General features: G+C 30.9%; 1 protein-coding gene across 1 annotated transcript; it reads left to right on the forward strand.

Moving 5' to 3' along the window:
- Positions 1–15,458: 15,458 nt before the first annotated feature.
- LOC122312820 (agamous-like MADS-box protein AGL16) lies at positions 15,459–16,669 on the forward strand. Its single transcript, XM_043127467.1, has 4 exons — positions 15,459–15,555; positions 15,839–15,922; positions 16,229–16,377; positions 16,573–16,669. The coding sequence occupies exons 1-4, from the start codon at positions 15,463–15,465 to the stop codon at positions 16,667–16,669; spliced, it is 423 nt and encodes a 140-aa protein (XP_042983401.1). The 5' UTR covers positions 15,459–15,462.
- The last annotated feature ends 1,149 nt before the right edge of the window (positions 16,670–17,818 follow it).

The following is a 17,818-nucleotide window of genomic DNA, read 5'->3' on the forward strand; positions in this document are numbered from 1 at the left end:
CAATTGTGCAAAGTTGTTCAAAATATACATTAACCACCATATACAAAGAACTAAAAATTCTCAATATAACATCATAAAAAAATTTTAGCAACTCTACGAAAATCCGTGCATTTTTTCAATCATCACTAATAGGATTCATGAATTGTTTATTTACAAACACATATTGTTCAAATGCTTGTTTATGTTTTTTAGTAGTACTCGACATCAAATATGTGGAGTTCCACCTAGTAGAAACATCTAAACAAATAATCCTCCCACTGGTTTTTCCTTTACAGCACAAGCATTGAACTTGGCAAATCTTGACGGCATCCATAATTTTTGATACAAAATCATAAACATCCTCCAAATCATTCATAACAATCAAATTCAATATATGGATAGCACACCGCATATGAATAAATTTACCACCTAATATAGTACTAACATTATCTTTTATTCTCCTCCTCGTGTAATCAACATCAATATCATTTAAAGAAGTATTATCAACTGTGATGGTCAAAATTTTATCAACACCCCATTATGCAACTCCAAATCTAACACATTCCCAATAATTTCGCCCCTACAATCAGAAATTTGGCAAAACTTAAGTAGATTTTATGCAATATCAATAAATGTGCATAATGCACATGTAGTTCATATTTTATACCGACGTCCAGGTATCAGTAGTAAGACAAATTCATTGATCATCCAACAATTTCTTTAATTATATATTATCTTCGTTATACAATTTAATACAATCTTTTTTTTAAGTGACTTGAGATAACAAAGTAAATTGAGGCTCTAAATCAGCCACAAATTCAATAAATACATCATGATCTACAAGCCTAAAATTTTTATACTAAATAAAATATTTAGCATTTGACACCTTAAGTTTTTCTGACCAACTTAACATGGCCTTGTCGAACTTATGATGTATAGTGTCTAACGCCGCAACTTGAAGTTGCTGGACTTTCTCATAAGCTTTGCTTGTTTGTTAAAAATCTTCCTCTTTGGCCCAGAACCGACAACCATTGGTTTTTAGTTTGTTTTAGTTAAGAAAAATGCTAGGTAGATGGAGAATGAAAGGTGTACTGATTAATGCAATACTGAATATTAAAAAAAAAATCTTTGTATTCTATGCATTTCTTCCATACACCGGCTATCCATAGAAGGGCTCTTTAATTAATCAAAGACTTTAAAAAAGTAGTATTATATCAATTATTTGTATATTTATTTTTGTTAAATTTCTTAATAGTTATAACGACACTTCTTAATGAGAAATAAAAGAATAGAAACCCTAATTAAGAGTATGTTTGGGGTTGCATTAAGAATTTAAAAAAAATGCTTAAATAACTTTAAAAGTTTTATAATGAAAAATAAAGATTGTTTATGTATTACATATTAAAATACTTTTTAATCTCAAATATGCTAAAAAATACGTTTAAAAAAATATTATTTTGCTATTTTTCATTAAAGGTACTTTTCCGAATAATCAGGAATGTGGTTCAAATAATTTTAAAAAAATTATCAATAGGCGAAAATAATTATACAATTTTAAAATAATTACAACTTTTAAACTTTTAAAAATATAGTCCTAATTTTAAAAAAAATCAAATAATTGTCATTTTTAATTCAGAAATCACTTTTTAAATTTATTTACAAACAAATGTAACATGTTTTAAATAACTTTTTAATAATAGAAGTTCTTATATAAGTTATGTATAAGTTCTAAAGGTATAAATTATATCTTCCATCATAATCCTAAAGATGATATTGCACTAAGTTTGGATTTTGTAGACCATCTAATTCTCATATTAATAAATAAATTTCATGCTGATTAATTATAACCCGACCAGAGGAACCAATCGAATATGATAATCTTTTTCTTTTTTTTTTTTTGACAAACGAATATGATAAGTTATAACTGCAGGTGAGTTACGTACTTATATATATAGATCGGAATTTGATTTTCTGGAGACTAAAAACTAAATTAAAATTTTAATTTAATTTTCTGAATTAATATTCCTACCTATATATATTTGTTAACAACTGATCATCTGGTCTTATATGCTAGATCGCCATAATTATATTAATGGCCTAGCTGATGATCAGTAATCATGCAGCCAGGATTAATATTATGTTAACAAGTAGAGCGAGGGAGACAGCTTTTCTTTTAATAATGTATATAATTTCTCACGTATTCTTTTTAAAAATAAAAAAATAAATCTAAAATCTATATAACAAGTCTTTCATTCCACTTTTCAGCAATGATTCTACTGTTTTTTAAAGAGATCATACAGAATTTACATATTTTATAGAAAAAATTTTGTTAACTACATCTAACATTATTTGCAGTTATCACCGAAAATCAGCCAACCTAATATTTGATTCTGTATGAACACAAAAAAAGAATATATTTAAACTGCAACAGGCATTAAATTAGGAGAAAAATACGCATAACTATTCGTAAAGAAAAAACATTAACCTCGATCGTCCACTTTCCCTTTATTACATATTAATACGTAATTATACTTATAACTAGACTTTTCTTTATTTTTTTAATAGCTATCATTTAAAATTTTGATCTGGTTAGGTTGAGACACTAGAACGAAATATTTTAATATTAATAAATTTTGATATATCATTTCAGAATAAATATTATATGAATAAATTATATATATAATAACTATATTTTAAAATAAAACCAATACACATTTTAAAAATATACATATATGATAAACTTAATAATAATTATCTATAATCAATACAAGTTATAAACATATACATTTATAAAATTTAATAAAATATTCAATAAACACGCCTACTCATTCCTCTCATTCAAATTCGAGTAAATCTACTTGTAGGCCGGTTTCTTACGGCGCACCGCACACTCGTGTATGTGGGAAACCTGATTTGCCAACCACGTCACGGTTCGTGTCCATTCCCGATCTTGAAGCCCGAGCTCTTCGCTTCAGCTCTTGTATACTTTTCTCTGGTTTGTGACAGAGCATTGCTCTTATGCCCCATCTCTTGTGTACTTGAAACGATGAGCCTGATAAAATCTAAGACCACTAAAATCGCGTCTTTTCGATTTCTTCCGGTCATAGAAAAAGCTTTTGGGCTTATCTACTCTAGCATTACCATTTTATTTATCTATTAAATAATATTAGTTGGCCATGATGCCCAAAAATTTAGAGCGATCTGGTTCTAGAGCAAATGGGTCATCTTCGAGAAATGGTGGTAGTGATGGCTAAGTGTTGCCAAGATCTATGAACGGAAAAGGATCTCCTCCTCTGAAGAAACTTGGTAGAAAGATGAATCATTTTTCTAAGTTAGCAAAATATGGGAATGAAAGGTCAAATGGATCCTGTTATCATCTTGATTAAGCTAATATAGATTTTGAAACGGTGGGGGAGGAGAAAAGGTGAACGTTGAAGTGACTGAGTGGCCCAAGATTTATATTGCTTTGTCGAGAAGGAGGAAGGAGATGATTTCCTTACAATGTAAGGCACAAAAATATCCAAAAACCCAAGAAAAAAGCCAACAAAAATCTCCAGGTACTTTCTCTGGGAGCCGTTCTTTGCATAACACATACTTGTAGAACCATTCTCATGGGGGTTAAGTTGGAGGGAGGGACAATTTCGAATCAAGTATGAAAAAGTGAAAACTCACTCTTGAGATGCAGACGGGACAAGGGCACACGGAACTGAAAGAGATAAAGTAAAATTATTGTGCAGAAAAAAAAATTAAAGTCACGTAAACTGTGTGTGGTGTGGGCGAAAGTCTAGACTTAGGTGTAGAATAACTCTTCAAATTAATGCTGCCAGTCATTCAAAATAATAATCCAGGGATGTACGTCCTTCTTCTCCAACTTCTCAAAATAAAATATTTTAAAAATATGTAAGTCACTTATTTTAATCTTTAGCCTACAGATGTAGACGTGACGGCATGATGCTGACACATATTGATAAAAAAAGAAATTAGTGGAGAAAAAAGAAAGACGATGAAATTATAGATTTGTCAGGCGAAGTGCGTTAGATTTTTGGATCGAAATGGTAATTCCAGCCAAATCGCTGGCATTTGGCCGAAATACATCGAAATAATCAGAATTGAGTCTTTTATGAAATATTCAGCCACATCGTTTTAGAAACTATTCCAAAACAGCAAATTTCAGCCACTCCAACCAGAACAAAACGATTTTCAAAATTTTGATCACTACTTAGTTGAGCTCAATGTAAGTGCAACTTAAAACTTACAATTATATATATATATATATATCTCTTCTATAATAAAAACAGCTTATCTATGTACGAACGATAACTTTTCTCTAAATTTAGTTTTTCCATTTTCTCCCTTTTCATTCCTGTTTTTCTCTTTTTAATCTTTGTTATTGCTTTTCTTCTATTTAAAAATGAAAAAATCTAATTGAAAGTATAATTACGTACTAATATGTACATCAATAAAATATAATTAATCCAAAAATTGATTTAATTTAAAATAATATTAATTTAAATTTTAAATATAAAAAAATTAATATTAATATACAATTTAATACACGATTTTATTTGTATATCGCAAAATTCTCAAAAAAATTTATATTTTTGTCATTTTATTTTATTGATAAATTTACATCTTTGACCCAGTTTGGTTGGCTGTAGTCGTTGTCTATCCGTCTATGAAGAGTAAAGTTCTCCAAATTTTATTTTCAATTTTATCCTTATGCATTTATCATTTTCCTATTTTGTCCTTATTGGTGGTTTTATTTTTTCTGCAAATTTATGTCTTTGCCCCTATAAAATTGTAATGAGTTTTGCTATATATAAGTATATTCGCGTACTAATCTATATATGAATATTGATTCATTCATATTTAAAATTTAAATTAACACTATTTTTAATAAAATTTACTTTTTGATCAATCACATCACATTAATGCACAGATTAATACACAATTATACTTACAACTATATTTTTCCAATTGTAATTGACCGTTTATAAGATCTTCTTCCCTCTTCTTCCACCGTCTTCCGCCGCCCTACTTCATCTAAATCACGTATCTGCTTTTTCTATTTCTCCCTCTGCTCTGTGAAACCACTACACAGATCCAACAACAAAAAATAAATTCCTCCATAAAACAAAAACATCCATAAAACCATATCAAGCAGATGAGAAATTTTTTGAAATTCAAATCCAACGACCAAAATTACAAAACATGGCATCAAATGAGTCGCCGAGGCGAGAAAAAAAAAAAAAAAAATTCTAAATATGCAACCCCAATGCTCTGTTTGATGCCCCAGATGAAAGCAGATCCTCTGTGCACGGCAAACTACATTAGAGGAGTTGCCGAATAAGCACTCGATCAGCTTGCGGAACCAACCACCCGCAACATGAAGTATCACCATTAAGTATAAAGCTCAAAAACACCATTACAGTTCAGCCGGTTTCCTAATTTCTACATTCTTGCAGTCTATATTTTATCAGGAAGAAAAATCAAGTTTGATATTTTCATTCTATCTTCAGGTTTTATAAAAACATATTAGCTTCTGATTCGTTAGATTATAGTTATGGCTAAAACGATCCGTTTAGGTAAGAGCTGAGCTTTGTGTTTTTTTAACTAGGCTTTCACCCGGATTGGGCCTCACCCGAAAAAAATTTATTTATTTATTATTTTTATTTTTATTTTTCCGTTTCTTCTAAGCAGGTGCTGTGTTCAAGGGCCATATGAGCACCTTCACTAGTATCTATCATATAGATATCCTATCAGATGTCTTGTCCTTCAAACCCGATCATGTGAGGATTTTTTTTTTATTTTTTATTTTATAATCTTATCCTATTTCTTCTTCCTTTTTGTTTTTTAATTCATTGTTACAACAGAACCGTAAATATCTAGTTTCTAATTCGTTTTCTTTAAGTAAACGACAAGAATAATGGACCCGTAGCGTATGCTCTAAAAAGATGAAACTCAAATCATGAATTAAAGTAATTAATGATATGAATTCCGGACATAACAAGTTGCCATTATTATAAGCTAATATATATAGATATTATAGTTTTTAATCCACATAAATTAACGATTTATATCATCCGTCACGCCCCCCCAAAAAAAAATCAAAAGTAATGTCTAAATTGTACGGTGACAAAAAAAATCTATCTCTTAATTAGTAGAGGAAACTGATATGATTACGAAAGCTTGTAATATAATCCAAAATAAATATTAAAAAATAATAACTTTTAATTGCGTCCAATCAATAAACTTTTGTTAGTCTTGTGACCAACGAAATATAGCTTTAAAATTTGAATATTAAATTGTTTTAAAAAAAATAAAATTTATTATTAAAAATTTAATTTTATTTTTATATAAATCTTATATTTATTTATCTTTTTAAAAATAATTATATGAGGATTGTATATTCATAATTATAAATATTATTTTTCTTAAAATTTAAGATGGAGAGTTGTGAAGCACTGGTGGTCTGCACTCCCCACGCACCCGTACGTACGTAGCTACCCATGCAAAAGAAATATTTTTGGTTTTTTTTCATTTCTTATTTCATATCCTTTATTTTATTTTATTTTTTAATTTTTTATCCAATAAGATGCTATCGCAATTTTTAGGCCAGAATTCTGTTTTCATTGGATATTACAATACAGACGGAGATAAATAAAACAGTAAAAAGCAATTAATAATTTGAGAAACCCAATGCATAATATAATAAATAAATTTACACTTACAAATTTATTTTACAAACTTATAGAATCATTAACTACTTTAATATTGGATTATAGAGAAAAACTACTTTAAATTTAATTTTGAATCCAAGTTATTTTACCAATATCAATTCATGAGCTCAATGACCAGCCTATGAAAATATATATATATATATATATATATAGGAAAAATGCCAATGAGTTAAAGGCTCGAGTGCCAATGTTACGAATCCAGAGAGTGAGTTTTAACTGGCTAATCCCACGTGAAAAAACTCTGTATGTTTCCTTAAACACCAACAGAAACATAGGATCGGATTACCGAGAAAGCTTAGCAATGGGGATTGACATTAAAAATTGCATGCGTTTGGTGCCTCTAATTAAGAGGTTGTACAAGTGTCAATCATCACGGAATCATACACAGTACAAGTGTCAATTATCAACGAGTATATATATTACAATCTTGGTGATGTGTTACCAATGATAAAGGTTGTAAGATTTTCATAGTAAATTTGAAATTTTCCTAAATATATATTCTTTCATCAAGCTGTCTCCTGGTAATCGAGCACTAGTACTCCTAGTGGTGACTACCAATATATTGTAAACAAATTAATTAAATTAATGGAAATAGAGAGAGATGCCTCCATCCTCATATAATTAATTTAAGGGCGCAGTGGAACCATTTTTATATATATATATATATGGATTACGAATTTAATTATATTTTAGGTATTGAAAAGGACGATCGCGTGTGCCTTTGATGTTAAAGGTATTCGGTTGTTGGGGAAGCCAGTACGTAGGATTGTACGTACGTAATTCATATATAAATATATAGGCTACTTAATTCCAGCGGCCATTATTCGAACCATGAGTACTACTAGATGGAGTTTGCGTATTAATTTCCTCTATATATATTTGGTTAGCCAACTGCAAACCATATGCAATTCGATGATCATGACACCCTAGCTAGCTATTTGCATGGAGTCTTGATTAGATATGAAATCTGTCCATGATCTATTAATTTGGGCCACAACTCCGAGTAATGCCCTAGCTAGCTATTTCGATAATGATTAGCTTTAAACTACATTTGAATGTTGAACTGAGTTGAATTCCTTATGAATTAATATTAGTTAGGTTGAGTAGGTGAAGTAAGTTATGTAGAACCCATTTAAAATGAGTTTAGATGTATTTAGATATTAAGATGATTGTTTAATATTTTATGAAAAATCATAAAAGGTTGTGAGTTTCACGTATAAGATGTGTTTAGTTGAAAAAAGTTATAGATCCCACATGTAAGAAGGTGTTAAGTTAAGATTAGTTTAGTAATTTTAAAGTTAGATGTTAAACTCAACTTAAAATTAGACTGAACTAGTTGATCTCAACTTAATCTTACAACCACATATGACCTTAATATTATTAATTATGAAACTTTAGCAGATTTGGCCAACCATTTGGAAACATGAACCCAATCGACATGCATATATATATATGCACCTAAGGGTGGACCCACAAATTAAGCGCGTATATATATATATATATATATATATATATATATATTTGAGAAGGAATAACCATTCACGGCAATTAAGGAGAGTCAATATGTACCATACTTAGCCAAAAAAAGAGAGTCATGAATATATATGTCAACTAGTACTACATTATCCTAATTAATTAATTCTAGCAGCGTCAAAAGAATTACCGGATCAGCTTCCAAAGCTTGTGGGCGAACTTTCCATTGTCATGATCTGAGGTTAGAAACGCAATTTGCTAATTTCCAGGTTTTTTCTGAAGAAATTAAATAAGGTTAATTAATCGGTTATAAACGACATACAATCAGGAAAAATTCATGCCATTTTACGTTGTCAACAAAGTAATAAATCATGTGTAATTAAAGCCACTTAATTAATTACATGGTCGTCATGAATAGTTTAATTAATTTACATGCAACCTTAAATCAGTAACCTTTTCATTATTATATATATTTTTCCTAGCTTATAATTTCAGAATTAAGTAATTCACTCAGTACATTAATTGTAATTAATTAAATTCGGCATACATAATTATAGAAAAAACATGATCATGTACGCACCTTAACAAATATATATATATATATATATATATATATATATATATAAGTACTACTGGATCGTGAAGAAGACTGCATTATTCTAACTGAAGAAAGTATCATTCGGTTCACGATCCATCTAAATTAATACGTACGCTATATAAATCTTATCATTCATTGATCATGTAGTACTATATATTCTAAATCGAAACAATTAAACAATAATAAACGTACAAGATATTATACAAATCATCTTGAGCCCTACACAACTAATTAATTAAATATTATTGGAGCATACGATATTCGAAACTCAGCTTTATCCTATAAAAATACCCCTGGCCCCTCCTAAAATGAATTATTCCTAAAAATATACATGCTGTGGGGGAGGGGGAGAGTCATCTTTGAATTCCTAATGAAGCCTTAAATCGATCTAATTATTAATCACAATCGCTTTAATTTGGATCCAACTAAACTTGGAAGTAAATGTATGCATATCGAAATTTTTAACATTTTTTTTTTTTTATTTAAACACTTCCTACCATTTGTATGCTTATGATATGTCTATGTTTATTACAATTATAAAAAGTCAAAAATTTTCTAAGCTACTGTATTTAATTTGCTTGTATCGTACCCACAATGGACATATATTGATACATTGTCTTTTGAGAAATATTTTAATTATTAAAAAAAATTATAAAAATTTACCCACAAATTTTTATAGATTATAAATTTATTTAATTAACGTTAATTTATAATTTTTTTTATAAAATTTATTTATGATATACACTTCTCTTGCTTTAATTCGTACGTTAGTTATTGAAAGGTTTTCTGTTGTAAAAAAATTTTAAAACGCAGCAAGAATACTCTGGAAGAGCGCCCTCGGTTTTGGAAAGCACGTGTCAGCAATCTACAAGATGCGACCACCTTCATTTTCTACTTTTTCCACGAGTCTGAGAATCCAGGTACGAGGAATCCCAATCTCTCCCCACTCGTCCCACAAAGCTACGAGACACTCGCTCTGTGGTGGTGACACTTGTCCATAGCAATCTGTCTCTGGGACGCCCAACTCTGCTCCGGATGCGGTCACAGTGTTTCACACCCTTCGACAGATTCTCCCGGAAATTGTCAGCTCAACAGAGCGAGTACATTTGTTTTAAACACTCGCGTGAGTACATCTAGCAGCCAATAGTTGAAACCATTTGTTGGACTTGGGGTACACTACATAGGACAGCTAGATTATTTCCATAAATAAATATCAAAGAGGTTTACTTCCTAAGGGATGGCCGCTCCCCAGCTTTCCATATAAAGAATAAAAATTCGCACCAGATAGCACATCTCAGGTTAACTATTTGGGCTTCTTGCTCCTCCTCCTCCTCCTCCTCCTCCTCCTTTGAAGATCCAAACAAGTAAGCTCAATTTCTGCATCTTCATCTTGTTTTCCTTCACTATTATTATTGTTTACAGATCATTTGTTATCTTTTGCAGAAAGTTTTCTCTCATTTTCTTTTCTTATTGATTATTAGGGTATCGAACTATTTATAAACTCTTTTTATGCGGATCCAGCCGATAAGAGGAGCGAGAAAACACCTAGGACTATCGCAGAAGGAAGGTCAGATCGATGGGGAGAGGGAAGATAGCAATCCGAAGGATTGATAATTCCACCAGCAGGCAGGTGACTTTCTCAAAGCGTAGAAAAGGGTTGTTTAAGAAGGCCAAGGAGCTGTCAATCCTTTGTGATGCAGAAGTTGGGGTCATTGTCTTCTCCAGCACCGACAAGCTATACGATTATGCTAGCACAAGGTTTCATTCTCTTATTAAATTTTTTTTTGCATATTTATCAATAATTCATAAGCGATTAAAGTTTTTCTACCTACATTTGTTTCTCAATCTTTTGTTTGTGTGTTTCTTTTGATTGGCTCTTTTACAACATAAATCATCATGTCGCAGATAAAGTATATATTTATGTTGGTATTTAATAAAAATAAGGTGGGCTGCTGATCATTCGAAGAAATAGTACTGATGTGGATTATGCTAACGTATATATTATATTAAGCATGCTTTCATTATGAAGAACCTTGAATATTGACATGCATCTACTTCAACACAGAAACCTTGAAGACCCGTAAGCTAATTTACTCCATGAAACCATCGATCTTGTTTCAACAAAGAAACAGACTTTTGGAATTTTAAGATACTTCTGTTCAAGTTCAATATCGAGGAATCAAACTTCCAGCTAGTTTGTTTAACTTGGAGTAATAAAATTCATGAGTTAGATAGGGACATTTTCAAGCAAAGTTTAGCTAGATGAGGAAACTTTTACTAATTTTCTAAGGAAGATCCAAGTTTCCACATCTGTTTTGGTTTAACAAAAATGGATGGTTGACTAGACTCTTAGACTGATAAGTACCGGAGAACTAAAAGCAAATCTTGATTTTGACGCAGATGGTCAATCTGTAATTTGTGCATGTCTGTGTTTGTCTCTATATCATGTATCTATATATGATAATTCTGTCTAGAAATAGATTCATTTCAGGTTTTGATATTATAAGAATATCTTTTTGCTTTATTTCAGATCAAAAGATACCTTCTTTCATCATATCATGTTGTCATGAATAAACTAATACTGATTTCGAAAAGCATGATCATCTCTATAATAATGCTATTTTTGGTATTCCTCGAAACCAGTTTGCATTTTATATTTGTAAGATTCTTTTAACAAAAGGTTATATACGTACAAATTAAGAGAAAATTCAAGAGATCGATTGGACATACAGATGATTAATTGGTAAGTACTTACGCTGAAGTAGTTTGTTATATATTACAAGTCCGACACAACAATTCTAGCTAATTAATCACAACAGTAACCACCATATATAGTATATTTCCATTGGAATCGATGACAATGATAGCAAATCATGAATCGTTTAAAACAAAAAATTATTTCAAAAAAGGGCTGGGAGATATGCATGCATGTAGTTTTATCCTTCTTTTTTGGTTCAATGCTTTCGAATTTTTCAGGTAAGGTTCCAATTGCATGCAAAAGTTCAAAAGTACTCTATAAATATTGCACCATTATCCTTCAATTTGAGGAGTATACCGTACAATTTTCCTTAAAATATCTTAGACAATATTAAATATTTAATAAATATATAAAATCCATTTTGTAGATCTATCTCTATATCTCTCTTTAAACTCTAGAGTTTTGGACTGATCGGATTCAAGACTTTGGTACGCAGACATGACATTAAGGATTATTGATAACACATATTGATCATCATGACTAGGCCACACGCTACATTAATATTCTTATATATTCAAAACCAATTTACATCCACTGGATAGTAACCAAGATTTTAACCCATGCAGCAACAGTACTAGCCAGCATGTATCTAACTGTTTAATTCCTCATTTTTTTAACATTAACCCAACAAAATTAGTTAATATATAGTGCTTTCATCTGTGATAGTATGATATAATTTAGTCTTTCGTCTCTATCTATTATTATAAATGGCTGTAGAAGGTTATATATATACTTTGATTATGATCATGATGATAATGCTACCCATGTGTATTATCAGCATGAAATCTGTTGTCGAGCGTTACAACAAAGAAAAAGAGAAATCAGACAAGCAGTACAGTCGGCCTGCTAATATAGAAGTCAAGGTAATTATTGATCATGCCTCACACATGCATATTCCTAGCTCCACAAGTTCATGCTTCAATTAAAAATAGATCAGGCATATGAACACCATTATATATCATGTTTTATCCATGACTTCAAATTAAAATTAAAGCAACAAACCGACGATAAAGTAATTAACTTGTGAATCGGCATCGATCTGGTACTGCAGGTTATAATTAATTGCCTTGCATGCATGTTATGTGCTTTTAACTCACTTTCAATGCCAGCCATTCATAATTCATATATAGATCCCATATACTCAAACATACAGTTTAACTAATACAGTTAATTAATAATGTGTGTGTATATATATATAATAAGGAGAAATGTGTTAGCCATAAAAAGATACTATAAAATTAAACCCACAAACTGACGTGGCTTGATTTACTTTTTTTGCAAAATAAATTTAATGTATCATCTGAAGTTACATTAGTTTGTGAATTTATTTTTGTGTGATCTTTTTATAGCTATAGCATTTGATCTCATATATTAATTAACTGCTATATATGCTTATACATGAGTATTCATGAGAGTTTTTTAATGATTTAGGCTACGTTTGGATACTGAGAGTACTTCAAATACTCTTAACACTTCTCACTATTATTCATTACTTTTTACCTACTTTTTATTTCTATTTATTACTTTATTATTACTTTTCACTTACTTTTTACTATTATTCATAACTCTTTTCAACACTCAAACCCACCCTTAGTCATATATAAATATATAGGCTACTTAATTCCAGCAGCCATTATTCGAACCATGAGTACTAGATGGAGTTTGCGTATTAATTTCCTCTATATATATTTGGTTAGCCAACTGCAAACCATTGCAATTCAATGATCATGACACACTAGCTAGCTATTTGCATGGAATCTTGATTATATATGAAATCTGTCCATGATCTCTTAATTTGGGCCACAACTCCGAGTAATGCCCTAGTTAGCTAGCTAGCTATTTCGATAATGATTAGCTTTAAACTGCGTTTAAATATTAAGTTGAACTGAGTTCTTTATGAATTAATATTAGTAAGTTGAGTAGGTGGAGTAAGTTATGTGAGGTCCATTTAAAATGAATTTAGATGTGTTTAGATCTTAAGATAATCGTTTAATACTATTTATGAAAAATTATAAAGGTTATGAGTTTCACGTATAAAGATGTGTTTAGTTGAAAAAGGTTGTGGATCTCATGTGTAAGGAGATGTTGAGTTGAGATGAGTTTAGTAATTTGAGATATAGATGTTTAGATGTTAAATTCAACTTACAATTAGACTGAACTAGTTGATCTCAACTGAATCTTACAACCATACAGAACCTTAATATTATTAATTATGAAACTTTAACAGATTTGGCCAACCATTTGGAAACATGAATCCAATCGACATCCATATATGCAGTTAAGGCTGGACCCACAAATTAAGCGCATATATATATATTTATATTTGAGAAGGAATAACTATTCCACTGAAATTAAGGAGAGTCAATATGTACTATACTTGGCCAAAAAAAGAGAGTCATGAATATATATATATATATATATATATATATATATATATATATATATGTCAAGTACTACATTATCCTAATTAATTAATTCTAGCAGCGTCAAAAGAATTACAGGATCAGCTACCAAAGGTTGTGGGTGAACTTTCCATTGTCATGATTTGAGGTTAGAAACGCAATTTGCTAATTTCCATGTTTTTTCTGAAGAAATTAAATAAGGTTAATTAATTGGTTATGAACGACATACAAACTAGAATGCGATAATTAATAATATATATAAATATATATATATATATATATATATATAATAAGGAGAAATGTGTTAGTCATAAAGATATATCATAAAATTAAACTCACAAATTGAAGCGGTTAGATCAAATGTGTTAAATCATAAAGCCACTTTTTTTGCAAAGTAAATTTAATGTATCATATGAAATTACATCAGTTTGTTAGTTTATTTTTGTAGCTATAGCATTTGATCTCATATATTAATTAATTGCTATATATGCTTATACATGAGTATTCATGAGAGTTTTTAAATGATTTAGTCATGCATCCTTCATGCCATCTTCTAAATAAAGAATAAAAGAAAATATATATTTAGTCATGCAATACTCTTAGTACATGACTTAAAAATCAAACGATCATTATGATCCATATTCCATAGACTAATATATATCTACTGCATGCATGATAGTTTTGGCAAAGGGAGGCAGCAGCCTTGGGGCAACAACTGCAGTACTTGCAAGAATGCCACAGGTAGGGTCATTTCAAGCTCAATAAAATGAATATATTATCAATATCAGCATTCAAATTGAAAACTATTAATGTGAAAGAAATGCCATGAGAGAGGCAGCTAGCATTACCACTGCTATACCTAATTACCAAGGAATTTTCAGACATGAAAAGAATAAATAAGTGATTAAACATCTGTGTTAATTAAAATTTAAAGCAAACACAGTAGATTCCAGTGTGGGGTTGGAAAAAGCATGCATGTATCAAGTACTTGTGTTCAAACCATATATAGAATTACACCCACAGCTCCAAGCTAGCCTAACCTCATGAACTAAATTAAGTTCAGCCCGGCCAAACTCAGTTTTCGCTTTTTTGGTCAGCCGTAAAACCTCCTTTCATTTGCTTCCCTCCAGCTCCCAGCTCAAAATGCACGACCTCCTGTGGCCAAGTCAAACTTTTAGGATCAGCTTAATTTGTATTAGAAGCGAAGATTCAAGGGCACGTCCTCACTTCTTTCATTCTGATCTAGTACTACTCCCTATGCATGGGTTAATCCACATAGCAGCCGTATGGGTATGACGAGGATGGTTTGAATCATCTTCAAATTAAGGCATATTCTTCCAACCTGCTAACAGCAAGTCATGTTGACACAAATAAGTTAATAACATGATTTGTCGGGTTTTAAGACTTTTGTAGTAAAACTTAAAATGTGTTAATTTAGCACTAATTTCCTTTCAGTATATAACCTACGTACAGTACTTGAAACTATATATTATGCATGCGTGCAGGCAATTTATGGGCGAAGAACTTTCTAGTCTGCGAGTTGAAGATCTACAAAACCTAGAAACTCAGCTGGAAATGAGCTTGAAGGGTATTCGAGAGAAGAAAGTATGCGAATATTAGCCTTTAGTACTTGCGATTTAATCCAGCAATTCAAAATTCCCCGAATAGATAGCACACACTTTGAACCTTTTTTGCAGGAGAAATATTTACTGACCAAATAAAAGAACTAAACCGGATCAAGGTTCAGTCCTCCTTCGAAAAAAGAAAAAAAAAAAACAGATCAAGGTTTTCCAGGAAAAAAAAAATAGTCTGCAATATTTCCCCTAGTTTTTGTTTTGCTGCCAATTCCACTTAATTCATAAGCTAACTTTCTTTCATATCATTGTAGGGAAACCTCATCCGACAGGAGAATTTAGAACTCTACGAGAAGATGAACCTCATTCGCAAAGAAAACGAAGAATTGAAAACGAAGGTACGTATTGATGATCTAGCGGCCCGATAACTTTATATAATTATGCATCCGTAAATTAAACCTTTTCTTTTCTTCTTTGTATATCTTTCAATATTTTAGTACGTACATACATGAAGAGCTAGCCTTCAGAGGGGGAAAGAAAGAACGAAATTGAACACCAATTAATAAGCTAGATATACATGATCAGGGTCCATGCATGAATGGTATTTATCTTGAAACAAGAGAAGGTGAAGGAATTATATATATATATTGATCTTCTACCCAATTATTAGCTTAAACAAGAGGCTAATCTGGCACCTCAATTAGGTTTATAAAGCAAGGGAAGTGAACGAAGCTACAAGTAGAAATTGTATTAATGCTCCATACACTATCAGCAAAGGTTTCGATCTGCACGCACCCCGACTCCATCTCCAGCTAAGCCAGCCGCAGCCTCAAAGCAACGAAGTACCAGAAAGGTCAATGAAACTAGGGTACCATCTACTCAATATATATGCCAACATGCATGCTATATATATATATATATACCATGTCAAGAGTATTACAGCAATTCCTACTTATGTTTAAATAATCCCTTAATATATGAGTCATCGAAATTGAAACAGGTTACAATTACACTTGCAATTAAGTCCATTTTGACATGCTGCATGCAGTGGATGCCTATCCGTCACTATACCATCATTAGCAATTTGCCGACAGAGGAAACATCAAGCTTCAAACAGTACTGAGATTCGACGATCGATAAACTAAGCATATTTCTTATGAAGCTCAGTGTACGCGAATGTTCTATGAAGCTTGCCGCAAGATGATTATCCAGATCATGATCATTACCGGCTATCTATGTAAAATCTACACAATAATGTGGGAAGGATTGCACATGCATGCCATGTATATATTAATGTTCTAGCTGTCTTCAAATTTGTCGTAATCAAACAAATTAATGGACTATTTAAATGGTACTGTGCGTGCATGCTTCTGGTTCGTGTGTTTATATTGTTCTAGCTGTCAATATGTAAGAGTTTTATTTAAAATCTATGTTCCACACACTCATCTTAATAGAGTTTGGAATATATAGTTCAAAACTTATCAATTAAGAGATGAGTAATAATGGAATAAGAAAACTCATAAGAGATAAGATTAAAAGTACTTTATATCTCTAATTATAGTCAAACATATATAAAGTCTGAAATTTCTTGATAGTCAGAAATCTATAAATAGGACTGAGAGGTTAAATGGCTCTCACCTACAATATCAGAGTGCATTTAGCCATCATGAGACACTTAAGAGGAAAAGTTGCTGGGTGATCATTCCCTCATAACCAAATCTAATTCTTCATCAAACTGATGGAGAAATGTACATGTTTATTTATTATTATTTATTATTATGGATCATAAAAATCAAAGATCAAATTATTAAAATTCATGTTAAAATATTTAACATTGTCATGATCAATCAATTGCACTATTGGTACTACTGATAATTTCGGTTCCAATGTATCTCTACTTGTAACTTGGTCAAAATTTGACTCTCATCTTTTAGAAGATGAAAGGCAACTGTTTTTTCAAAAAAAAAACAAAAAAAAAAAGAATTCTGGTTTTTCTAAATTCAGCATGCTTCATTTTTTAAGCTATATATAGCCGAAATGATCAATCATGCACTTCTAAAGATGTCCAAGCCGGCCACAAAAGCATGCAATATTGATTGCAATGTACGTACCAATAAATTAAGCAGTCGGCGTTTTGAAGAATCATGATCAATCAGTAATTGTAGTTATTACAAATTAAATTGTGCCCTCGATCTGAAAATTAAAGATTGTATTGACGTGACCAAGTTGATGAGATATATATATCGTCAAAATGAGCAACACATGAACAGAATTTGTGATTATTTATGCGACGG

The sequence above is a fragment of the Carya illinoinensis genome, chromosome 6, assembly GCF_018687715.1.
Source record: "Carya illinoinensis cultivar Pawnee chromosome 6, C.illinoinensisPawnee_v1, whole genome shotgun sequence".
Taxonomy (NCBI): domain Eukaryota; kingdom Viridiplantae; phylum Streptophyta; class Magnoliopsida; order Fagales; family Juglandaceae; genus Carya; species Carya illinoinensis.

What these genes read in the sequence shown, in the direction of transcription:
- LOC122312820 (XM_043127467.1), top strand. Translation starts at nt 15,463, where the DNA reads ATGGGCGAAGAACTTTCTAGTCTGCGAGTTGAAGATCTACAAAACCTA. An exon ending in AGGGTATTCGAGAGAAGAAA is followed by an intron (nt 15,556 to 15,838) that starts GTATGCGAATAT and finishes ATATCATTGTAG; the next exon opens with GGAAACCTCATCCGACAGGA. An exon ending in ACGAAGAATTGAAAACGAAG is followed by an intron (nt 15,923 to 16,228) that starts GTACGTATTGAT and finishes CACCTCAATTAG; the next exon opens with GTTTATAAAGCAAGGGAAGT.